The sequence below is a fragment of the Myiozetetes cayanensis genome, unplaced genomic scaffold (genome assembly GCF_022539395.1).
Source record: "Myiozetetes cayanensis isolate MyiCay16 unplaced genomic scaffold, myiCay2020 scf29, whole genome shotgun sequence".
Lineage (NCBI taxonomy): Eukaryota > Metazoa > Chordata > Aves > Passeriformes > Tyrannidae > Myiozetetes > Myiozetetes cayanensis.
In genome coordinates this window covers 2,331,694-2,343,673 of record NW_026087510.1, presented here as the reverse complement: position 1 = coordinate 2,343,673, position 11,980 = coordinate 2,331,694, and the positions used below count along the sequence as shown (strand labels likewise).

The 11,980-nt window shown below is 59.9% G+C and overlaps 1 protein-coding gene across 1 annotated transcript; it reads right to left on the bottom strand.

Moving 5' to 3' along the window:
- Nucleotides 1–1,413: 1,413 nt before the first annotated feature.
- ADAMTS15 (ADAM metallopeptidase with thrombospondin type 1 motif 15) lies at nucleotides 1,414–11,102 on the bottom strand. The gene is made up of 8 exons (XM_050322902.1): nucleotides 10,188–11,102; nucleotides 5,963–6,095; nucleotides 5,280–5,447; nucleotides 4,581–4,864; nucleotides 3,635–3,812; nucleotides 3,344–3,525; nucleotides 2,607–2,782; nucleotides 1,414–2,194 (listed from the first exon to the last, which is right to left on the bottom strand). The coding sequence occupies exons 1-8, from the start codon at nucleotides 11,100–11,102 to the stop codon at nucleotides 1,414–1,416; spliced, it is 2,817 nt and encodes a 938-aa protein (XP_050178859.1).
- Nucleotides 11,103–11,980: the final 878 nt, after the last annotated feature.

Here is an 11,980-nt window from a genome sequence, read left to right as displayed (position 1 = left end):
AGTGATGAAGCAAAAAATTAAATGGTCCCTGCTGGTTTCATCTGAGCAAGAGACCTGAACAACAGTTAAATGGGTTTTGGAGGGAGGTAAAAAAAAGCCTCTGAGCACAATGGGCTCAACACTGTATAACCACCAGAGGTACAGAATAACTGCTTGAACAAGACTCTGGAGTGAGAAACTGCTTTTAGATGCTCTGCAGCAGCAAGAGGCTCAACATTCCCTCTTTTCCTGCACCCCTGAACTCTGCTGAGTCCCTTTGCCCTCAGGAGGGCCTGAAACCCAAATGAATCTTCCCTTTCCACAGCTCAAAAGCAATGCCAGGAGTCACCCCAGCTCTGCTAGAGCTCTGGATGTCTCAGGGAGGTTTAACACAGAGGAAAAACATCCCAACCTGGCCCAAAGGTCAGAGGGCAGTGGGATGTCTGGGCATGGCATACTGGTCTCATTAAGCATCAAGCACCATTTCCAGAACGGAGTGAAGCACCAGGGACTGCTGGGGCTGTGTCTGATCCTGTGGTACTACAGTACAGTTGCTTATTGCTTTTTTACAAGGACAGCTCAAACCTCAGGTCCACAGTGATCCCTTTTAACCCTGAAAACCTTCAGGTGGGCAGGTTACAAACTGCCCTGCACTGGGGTGTCAAGGAGCATCCAGATGCTCACACAGCCCCATCCCAAAGCACCTTAGAAAACCCTCAGGCAGGTGAGATCCCACTGGGAATAACACCGGCCCTGCTACGCGAGGTTTACATCCATCAGGAGAGGAGGAAGGAGGTTAAAGAAATACAGAGTTAAGCACCACAAAATTTACACTGGTCAGGTCATAAACATGAGGAGAGAACAAAAATAAAGCCACCACCTTCCAGCCTGGCCCGGGGACATTGCTGGGACCACAAAGTCACCACCAGCGAGTCCTGGAGGCCTCAGTCCCAGCACCTTATCAGTCATTGCATTGGTAAATCCTTTTGATCCCGCTTAGCACGAGTGTCGGGGGAGTCAGGGGAGAGGGGAGGTAGGCTTGGCCCTGGGAAGGTGGGGAGAGGCTTCAGCTGTGCAATTTAGGGGCATCTCCCTGCCTGTACATAGATCCATCTCCGGCAGCGACGATACTCCTCATTTCAATCTGTCCCCCCCCAGCTCCCACGGCCTCCACTGGTGGTTTCCGTGTCGATCAGTGGCTTCGAGGTAGATGTTCATTCCCGCTCTGTCTCCGAGAGACTCGGTCGGTAAAAGCCCTCTCTCCCAGGTGCGTGGCGCGTCCCAACACCCGGCTCCCTTTTTTTTTTCTTTCCCCCTCATTTTTTCCTTATTTTTTTCCCCCCATTCCCTATGTGCTATGGACATCTCCCCCTCTCCCAACCCCCCCGGCTGGGGGAACACCACGCCCTTCCCGGCGGACGCCCCTGGACCCGCTCAGCACGGCCTCAAGGTGCAGAAATCCAGCTCCTGCGGCTTCCTCCGAAAATTGCAACTCTCCCGGGGCAGGAGGCGCCCGCTGGGGACCGAACACTTCAACGCCCGCCTCTTGAAGCCGCGGCCGCAGCTCTTGGAGCAGGGGGACCACGGGCCGGCTTCCCAGGCCGGGCAGGGCTCGCCGCAGGGCCGGACGTCGGGGGGTCTCTGCGCCGCGTCGCAGCCCGCGGCCGGCTGCCCGTAGGAGTCTCGGCAGGCCACCGAGCGCTTCTGCAGCCCCTCGCCGCAGCTGGCCGAGCAGGCCTCCCACCCGCCCGCCGCCCACTTGTAGGAGGGCCGCTTGTAGCTGGGCCTGCCGCCGTCCAGGCGGTTGGACACGCTGAGCACGCTGTTGTTGAGGTCCGGCGGGGCCCTGCCCTCCTTCCTGTAGGAGGCCTTGTCCTCCTTGCTCTCCTTGGGGAGGTAGAAGGAGTAGCGCACCCGAGGGGGGGTCATCTTCCCCACGGAGAGCACCTCCAGAGTCAGCGGCTCCTGGATGGGCTTGAAGGCCTGGAGGCTCTCGACGGCGGTGCCGGTGCCGCTGTAGCGCAGGACGCTGCCCTTCACCATCAGGTCCCTCTCCACGGCCGAGACGATGAAGTGGCCGTTCAGGAGGTACTTGCCCTGCGCGTTCTTCAGCGCCAGGTAGTTGTCGTCGCTGATCAGCCCTTTGTAGCCGCGCTGCCGGATGTCGATGTTGGAGGCGCCCGCGGGAATGACCACCACGAAGTTGTAGCCGTGCCTGGAAGAGAGGAGCAGTCAGGGCAGGACGTCAGGGACATCAGCCCCCTGCAGCTACAGCCCTGAGATCCTCCCACCCCTGCAGTTGTCTCCTCCTTCCCATGAAGGTCATTTTGAGTCTCCTCCCTACACTGAGTTTTGCCAAGATTGATATTGCACAGATACAGGAAGGTGCTTCAGCTCAGCAGTTCCAGGGATTAACTCCATCAGCAGGAGCCAACAGCACATTAAATGTGTCCTCCTTCTCCTTCAGAGCCAGCCCAGGTCTCCAAGTAGCGATACACCTGAGCACTAGGAGATTTTACTTGGGATGGACTTATTCCCCCTCGCCATCTCCATGACCTTCCCGCATCCCCCACCCCTAAAAGCAGTGCTGGGTGTAGGGGAAGCCCACGTGGTCACCAAACACTCACATGGGTTTGGTGAACAAGCCCGAGACCTTCTTGCAGCTCTTGTTGTCTCCTCCACAGACACTGCATTTGTCAAACTTCTTCTTGGAGCCCAACTTGCCATCACAGCCCGCCTTGATGCATTTGCCCTGGACGCAGACCGAGGTGGAGTCCGGGGAGCAAGGGGTGCCATCCACAACCTGCACCAGGGAGAGCAAATCAAGATGCTTTGTTTCCCTCTGACACCCCCGAAACTCCCCCAGAGTTTCATCCAGCCCCATCCAGCAGGTCCTGAGGAGATGCCAGCAGGAACCATGTCACCCTCTGCTCAGGCTCTGTTTTGCAGTCAGGATTTTTGGGGTCTCTGAGAAGAGATGGATGAGGCTACATTCCTCTTCTGCTCCATCTACAGAATTCCCTGTCCTTTCCATTGGAGGGACACCACTAACACCACCCCACTCAGACCCACCCTGTCCTGCACATCACTCCCCCAGCACCATAATTATCATCCTCTATTCCAGGACTGTGGGAACATCCCAGAGGCACCTTTACAAACCCAGAAGAAGACCCTCTGTGGACCAGCTCCAGCCCTGAGGCACAGCAGACACATACAGGTTGATTCATAGCAGCCTGGCGGGTTCCCCTCCTCTACCACCTCATTTAACACCATCCACCCACCAGACAAAGAAAATCCATTCTTTTCCAGGCACACTGGAGTCATCCCACAGCCCAGGTGCTGACCCTGGGGGTCTCCCACCTACCTTGGGTGCCAGCACGTAGAAGTAGCCGGTGCCATTAGCCCGGCAGATGAGCTTGCACTTATCCCGGGGTGACACTCCGGAGTATTTGGGGACCCAGGAGACGGAGGCAGTGAGGCGGTTGGTGCTGTGACTGTACCCGTTGAAAGCCTCACACTGCTCCTCACGGAAGCTCTTCCCTGGCACTGGAAAAAAAACCAAAAAAACAGGGATGTGGGGTTGAGCACCAGCCTGGACCTTCAGCTCCCGGTTTCAGGGGGTTGTCCCAGCTCAAGCTGAGCTCCTGCCCCTTACCTGCAGCAGGGCAGGGTTCCAGGTTGCAGGAGCGGTACTTGACACGGATTCCCTCGCAGTAGGAGCCCCCATTGGCCGGCACTGGGTCAGTGCATTCCCGCTTTGCCAGCTGCACCCCACCGCCACACGTCCGGGAACACTGCCCGTAGGGAGCCCACTTGGCCCAGCCACCGTCCACCTGAGGGGATACAGGGCATGAGATGCTGCATCCCCTTCACCATCTCCACCCCTTCCCCAGTAAAACCTCCAGCTGCCCCCAGACCTGCCCAGGACTGGCCAGAGCGGAGCAGCATCGTCACTCTTTGAGAAACACCACAGAAACACAGAATGTGCTGAGCTGGGAGGGACCCACAAGGATCATCCAGTCCAACCCTCAGCCCTGCACAGGCCCAGCCCCAAGAGTCACCCCCTGTGCCCCAGAGGATCATCCAAACCCTCCTGCAGCTCTGGCAGCCTTGGGGCTGTGCCCACTGCCCTGGGGAGCCTGTTCAGTGCCAACCACCCTCTGGGGGAAGAACCTTTCCCTGAGATCCACCCTGAGCCTGCCCTGACACAGCTCCAGCCATTCCCTGGGGGCTGTCCCTGGTCCCCCCAGAGCAGAGCTCAGTCCTGCCCCTCCTCTGCCCCTGCCCAGGCAGTTGTGAACTGCAGGGAGGTCTCCCCTCAGTCTCCTCTGCTCCAGCTGAACACACCAAGAGCACTCAGTGTCCTCACACAGTTTCCCCTCATGGCCCTTGACCATCTTTGGACACTCTCTAATGGCTTAAAATCTTTCTTTTATTGCAGTGCCCAAAACTGCCACAACATTCAAGATGAGGCCGCACGGAGGATCTCCAGTTCGTCCCACATCAGTCACCCCACGCTGGGTTCCCAGCACCAGGAGGTGAGGAAGTTGCTCAGAGTGACCCCACAGGATGTTTTTGGGGCTCCCAGCACAGGCACTCACCCTGTACTTGCTGATGTTGTGCCTCTCCACGCAGGCTCCCTTCAGGCAGAAGCGCCCGTCGCCACAGCCGGTGCCGTCGGCCCAGGGGAAGTGCCGGGTCTGGCACACGATCTGCCCACGGGCCTTGCCCGTGCACCAGAGCTTGGCACAGTACTGCATGTAGGGGCAGGGCTTGGAGCCCACCCCGAAGGCCAGCTCACACTGCTGGTTCAGGCTGTAGCTCGTCCCCGGCAGGTCTTCGGGCAGGGGGATGGGTTTGGCGGGCTGGTCCAGCAAGCAGTCCCCTGCAGGAGGGGGAGAGAGGGTCTACCAGGTCCTGGGGAGGGGGTTGTACGGACCAGAGTGAGGGATGGCTGCTGGGAATTTGGCCAAAGCTATCCAGGTGCTACCCCAGGGATACCCTCGGGATCAGCTGCATCCCAGACCCATGTGATTCATCTCCTGGTGACGCTGTAGAGCTGTGCCAGCAACATCAGCACAGACATCACTGCTGAAGACACCCCAGCACCCAGCAAGTCTGGATGGTACAGAAATGCTGCCACACTCCCCCTTCCCTTCCCTTCTAAATTTGTCTGCAGAGCCAGGAGAAGAACTGCACTACAGCTCCCCCAAGTCTCCCAGCAAACACCCCCAGGGATGGACCCTGCTCCCACGGGGCAGAGACACGGGTGGGAGGGCGAGGGGCACAGCAGGGCTCACCGTGGCCGCTGTCGAGGAAGTCAGTGATGATGGCAGCGCTGCAGGCCGACCAGGGGTTGGCCCGGTCGATCTGGATGAGCGTGGGGGACATCATGTGGTTGGTCTTCAGCCGGCCAAAGACCTCCTCACAGGCCTTCACATTGTCATGGGGCATGTTGAAGACGTGGCCTGGGGGTTGCACAAGGTGGGGGGCAGCATGAATAACCCTGCAGGCCGGGCAGAGCAGGGCCCCCACAGCTTCCTGCAACTGGGGAAACTGAGGCACGGAGTGGGGAGGAGCCTCGCAAGGGTTACAAGGGCTGTGGGCAGCCCAGGGAGCTTTCCAGTTCTCCCCCAGATGCTTCGTGCATGAGGAAAGCGCTCAGGAAAGGAAGGATTAGGGAAATTGCGAAAAGAAGGTGACTTCAGCACTCTCCCCCTCCCTCCTCCCAGCTGTGCCCTCTGCCTGTTATTTCAGGACTCCTGAATCCTGGAAACCCACTGTGGTAGCAACCACAACAGCAAAGCCTTTTGCTTCCTCAGCTACCCTGGCTCAGGCACAGTCTCGTGTCCCGAGGTGGAGCTTCCCTGTTACCAGCCACTGGTCATTGTCTCATCTTCCAGAAGATGAAACCAGGGTATTTTGAGCCTTGCCAGCTCCTGGAAATCCTGCTGAGAAGGAGAGGAGAGCAGGGGAGCCTTACCCAGCTCGTGGGCGGTGGTGAAAGCCGAGGGCAGGCCATCGTCCTCGATGACGGAGCAGCTGCGCTTGGGGTCGCACATGGTGCCCACATCTGCCATCCCCAGAGTGTCACAGGTGGTGGCACCACACAGGTCCTGCCAGGCACAAAGGGAGGAGGTTAGTTCTGAGGACAGCAGAGGTGTCACAGCTCCCCATCCCCACCCCATTTGGAGCTGCTGAGGGGGAGAAAGCACAAAGGGACGGGCATCGCACCACGACGCAGGGGCAGGAAATTTGAATCCTGACCCAGATCATGCTGCAGTGGTGTGTTTGTATTTAACCCTGGCACCAGGCATGTGTCTAGCATCCTGCTGTGCCTTCAGCAATGGCTTTTCCCACCCAAACAGCTCCTCCAGCCAGGGTGGAGCTGGTTTCAGCACAGAGAAGCCAGTCTGGCTCCCATCTTCGTAAGTGTGAGCTCAAGGACCAGACCCAGGTGAGTGGATGGAAACACATCTGGACTCTGGACTCTCAGCTGACCCGCTTCCCAACCTCATTTCTCAACTTCTTCCTAGGAAAAAGAAGCCCCTGGTCCAGGGCCAGAGGTTTCCAAGGGTAAAGGAAGTGCTTCTGCCTCTCCAAGACACTCTGCAGCCATCCCTTAAGGAGCAAGCAAGAGGAATCAGCCCAGCCTTCCACACCCAAACTGAGGACAGCCTGACCCCACGTAGATGCTGCCAGGAGAGAGGATGGAAAGGATCTCGTTGTAGGTGAATCTGCCCTTCTCCAGGATCCAAAGGTGCTTGTGCAAATAAAAAGTCCATTTAAAGACAACCACTGCTGCAGCTTGGTAATAACCTTGCCCTCGGGTGCTCCCTTCCCCTGCTGGGGTGCACCAGTGTTTGGAGAGTCCTGTCCCAAAGCTGCTGGGGAGGCCGCACGGAGGGCAGGGAGCTGCTTTCCACATGAAAAGAAAACGTAAGGCACTCGAGGGGCGCTCCCAGGCTATAAATAAGTGTGATTCATTCTCAGCGCTCGCCCAGCCAAAGAGCCTGGGCTGCTCAAAATCCTGCAGGAGCTGCTCTGCCAACATTTCCAGCGAGGGTTCCAAGCTGAAAGGCATTCCCGTGCAGGCAGGTTCAGCGGTGGGTAAATAACAGTGCTGATGACTTCAGAGAGCCCTGGCCGGGGCTGGGATGGCTTTAGCAGGAGACCTGAGGCACAGGCAAGACCCTGAGCTTCAGAGAGGTGAAGAAGTGTCTGGGTCTGGGCTGGTGGTGGAACACCCCGTTGTACAAGTGGGTTTAGCACTTTGCTCTGCCACACTTTCCCCATCAGCTGCATCCCCAATCCCACCCCCTGCCTCACTGCTGGCAGGGACAAGCAGGTCCAACCCCACAGCCCCACACAGGGCCACCACCAATGGGCATGAGGTGATTAATGGTGTTGACAAGCCCAGGCACAGGGTCCTCAGTCCCAAAACACCCCCCAGAGCCAGTGCCATCACCGTGCTGAGCTAACCCAGGGATGCAGCTGGCCCAGCACAGGGTGTTTGGGGGTAAGGAGGGGGCATGGGGAGGGAGGACAGAGCATCAGTGGGACAAGGTGGCCGCTCTTTGAAGAGTTCCCTCGCTGGCACGGTGAGATTTTGGCTCCCGGCCCAACACCTGCACTGACACACTGACCCACTTCTGGCTCTGACCCTCGCCAGCCAGGACACTCCACAAGCAGCTCTTCCCCGGGCTTTCCCTGACTCCCCACCACCAGCTCCGTGGGGCAGCCCAGGGATGCCAGGCAGCACCTCTGGGCTCTAATGAGGGGGTGCTGACCCCCCTAAAACACCTCCTCCAGCCTTGCTGGGCATGAGCCTGCTCAGGAGCAGAGGCAATGCAAGGATGGAGCTACAGAGGGGAGGAGAGAGCAGTGGAAGAGGTTTAAAGGGAGAAAAGCAGCGTGCAGAGGGCAGGCTCTGCTTTGCTCACCATCACCGACATCTCCCGCTGCCAGCACAGACACGGGGAGGATACTCAGTGCTCCAGAGGGCTGCAGACAACCTGCAGAATGCACCATCAGCACTCTCCTGCCAGCCTGACCCTTCCTCTGTGGGACCTTCCAAGGCTTTTCCTCACCCCTTGTGAACTTCGAGATGTTCTCCAGGTCAGCTGGGGGGATCCTTCTGGTTTGTGCATTAATTCACCTACTCAGAGACCAGCTCATAAGCTCTCTCTCTCCCTTCCATGGAGGCTTTCTGTGGGCATCCAAAGCAACTCCAAAAAGCTGAGCCTTGAGCTACAGCGTTTCCAAACTCCCCTGCAGCATCTGCCACGCTGCAGTCGGATGTTCCTTCATGCAACACCCCTTTGGTTTTACAGCACAGCAAAGATGTTCAGCAAACATCTGTCAGTCCAGGACGGGTGGGAAGAGTGGTGTGCAAGGATATTTCCAAGAGGCAGGAGGGCAGCTGAAGGCTGGATGCTCTGCAGGACCAGCTCAGGTGGCTCTGCACCCACCAGTTGATCAGGACTGAGCTCCCCAAAGGCAAATCCACCATCCAGCACGACCGGTGTTGGGAGGGAGCAAAGCCAAGCAGGAAAGGACAGCCCCATCCGTCAGCAGCTCGTTGACATAACTGGAAACTGCCTATCAACTGGGCTGGAGGTGAAATTTGAGTCAGGGGCTTATGTAACAGCTTTTTGGCAGGGAGATAAGCTTCGGGGTTTCAGGGGACCACAGATGGATGCACTCAAGGAAGGCAGATGTCTCATCGATCGTGTGCCTGTGCACGGAGCTTGCTGTGGGATTTCAGGAATGGCTGGTTTAGCAACGTGTGAAAAACGCAGCTCCACAGCTCTTGGATCACCGGGACCGGCTCTGTCCCACCTGCAGCTCCGGTGACCTCACCGGGTTCCCACCAGAGATGGAGCTGGCTCCTCCTGCAGGGCTGTCAGCAGTGTCCACTTCTTCAAGCCCCCTCACACAGGCAGGAGCTGCTCCAGCAGCCAGGGCTTCAATCCCGCCTGTGCTCCCACAGGATTCACAGCTGGCTGGGGTGGGGGGTGCCAGAGGACAGGAAGGACAAGGTCTTGCACGTCCTGCACAGCATCACTCCTGCTCCAGGCCATTGTCAGCCCATGCTGACCTCAGCCTAGGGACAGCTCAACTGAGCTGGATGTTACATCCTTCCCACCCACAAGTGTTTGACCTGCAAAGATGTTTTGGGAATGGTCTCCCCGCCACTGAGGGGAGTTCCTGACCTGTCCCTAATCCAAAAACATCTCAGCAGGGCTGGGGGAAGCAGAAGAAGGCTTTGCTGCCAAAGCCTGCTGCGGCCAGGGTAGGATGTTACTGTCCTCTCCAAGCTGGGCTCATCCTCCTCCCATCCCATTAGTGATTTCGGGATGCAGGCACTGGGCTGATGTCCACGCTGGGGCAGGACCACAGGGAAGGAGGAGCATTGGAAGTAGGTTGTTGGAGCAGTGTCACCTGGTTTGTGGGGGTGGGAGGAGGCAGAGCTCGTCCCACACCCCACATTACCTGCAGAGCCTGTGCCAAAAGCAGCTCAAAGCCCCTCTGCCTCCACGGGGATGTGTCCAGCCCACAGCAGAGGCGGGGGATGCTTCTCCCTCTCCCCTCTCCCTGAGGGCTGCAGCACTGGCTGAACCTCTGGTGCTTCACTTCCAGCCCTGAACTGGGTCCACACAGCTCAGCCAGGGCGGAGGAGAGCTCCAGGTTCTCAGGAGAACCTCGTGCATGAGTCAGAGGAAGCGGGGAGAGGTTTTTTTTCTTGGCAGGTGGCACCATAATCTCTTCCCAGCTGGGGAGGGGGAAGCGGGGCCATGTTCCTCCCCTTCTGGGCTCAGACCCTTCGATTCAGGGTGGCGGCTGCTGGAAGCCAGAGCTGCAGGGCACTGGCTGCCAGGAGACAGGGGATGAAGCAGAAGGTTTCTCCCCTTGGGGCAACCTGTCTTTGGGCACCTCCTGGCCTCACTAGCCCCCTGGCAGGGATTGTTCCAGACTGGTGGCCAAAACCTGCCCAGGGGACAGCAAGGGCTGGCTCCATTGCCTCTGCTCCACCCCACCACAGCATCTGAGAGTGGGGGTTCCCTTGGGAAAGGGGGATGGTGCAGAACACAACCTCCTCCATCGTGCACAGAGGTGGGGGGTGCAGATGGCAGAATGCCTCAGCACAGTGCAGGGCTCCTCGAAATGGGGGACAGTTCCTCTGGGCCACCCCCCTACACACCCACCTGCTTGGTGAAGAGGATGGCGGTGTCCCAGTACTCGGGGTGCTTGTCGCTGACCTTGTTCCACTTCTTCTGCCAGGCACAGAAGTTGCGCAGGGTGAGGGCAGCGTTGCTGGTGACCTTGGGCCCCTTGTCGTCCTGCCCAATGAGGAGGAACTTGACCACGGAGATCTGGATGGGGTTGCGGATGCTGGGGTGCTTGTAGAGGCGGGCGGCCGTGGCCATGAGGGTGAGCAGGTAGTGCTGGAGGTCATCCCCATGGAACTTCACCATCGACTCGTCGGCCACCACCAACGTCTCCACGTAGCGCGGCACCGAGGCGAAGCGCTTCGCCCGACCCCCTTTCGCCCCCGCACGCCCTCGGTACTTGTCGAGCGCCTGCAGCACGCCGGGCGTGAGCCCGGAGCCCACGGCGCACCGGGATGCTCCAGCCCCGACGGGGCGGCCGGGGCTGCGGCGCTGCAGGTGATGGACTCCCCCGGCCCCCCCTCCCGCCAGCGGGCTGATGAGGTACTCGGCTCCCCGGTAGCCGAAAGCCCCCCGGAGCCCCCCGCAAAGGCTGAGGGCGGCGAAGGACTCGCGGTCGGCGTTGACGTCCCCCGAATAGAAGCAGTGGCGGAGAGCGGGGAGGGGCCGGCCGGCCGCCCCCAGGTACTGGGCGGCGAAGGAGGGCGCGATGAAACGGGCGTCGGGGGAGAGGTGGAGGTAGAAATCCTCCCCGAAAGCCGAGAGCTGGATCACCACCGCCTGCCCTCCCCGGGGGGGCTCGGCCGGGCCCCCCCTGAAATAAGCCGGCCCGTTGATGTCGGGGTCGAGGCGGAGAGGGGTGACCAGCGCGGTGTCGGGGTCAGGGGGTCCCCCCGAGGGCAGGCTCAGCCCCGGGGCGCCCAACAGCAGCAGCGGCAGCAGCGGCAGCATCGTCCCGGCAGGCTCAGGCCGGCGGCATCGGGGTTCGGGGGAGGCGCGGGGGGGGAGAAAGCAGGACCCGGCCCCCCCCTTCCTCCCTCCTCCTCCTCCTCCTCTTCCTCCTGGACCCGCGGAGGTTGGAGGGAGCGGAGCGACTCCGCCAGTACCTGCCTTGCGGGGCGCGCCGGGGCTTTATAGTGCGGGAGCGGGGGGAGCGGGGCGCGGCTTGGCCCCGCCGCAGCCACTCCGGGGCGGGGAGCCGGAGCCGAGCCCAGCCGAGCCGAGCGGGGCCGAGCGGGGCCGGCGGAGCAGCCGAGCGGGGCCGGGACAGAACCGCGCTCCGCCCGGGGCTGCCGCCGCCTCCCCGGGGCGGAGCGGGGCGGGATGGAACGGGCTGGGGTGGGATGGGGGCTCGAGATGGGGTGAGATAAAGGGGTGTGATGGGGTGAGATGGAGGTGGGTGGGTGGGATGGGATGGGATGGAATGGAACGAGGTGGGCTGGGGGGGGTGGAAAGTGGGAGGGTGGGAACGGGATAGGATTGTGGGATGTGGGATCAGGAGGGCTGGGCAATAGGATGGGTTGCAGGGAGACCTTCTTCACTTCTATTCCTGCAGCGGAGAGGGAACTCTGCAGCTCCCCAGGGATGGTCCCATCTGCCACTCTGGGTGTTCTGGGTCCTGCTCTAAGCGATGGGAGAGGATGGAACTCTGTGACCCCATGGCAGGGTGTGGGGGGGGTACTCTGGTTGCAACGGGGCCGTGCAGTGAAGATGAAATGTCAGAGAATCACTGAATCATGGAATAGTTTGGGTTGGAAAAGGACCTTTAAAGGTCAGCTAGTCCAGCCCTCTGTCCTCTGCTCCATGCTGGTATTTGGGACAGTTCAGTG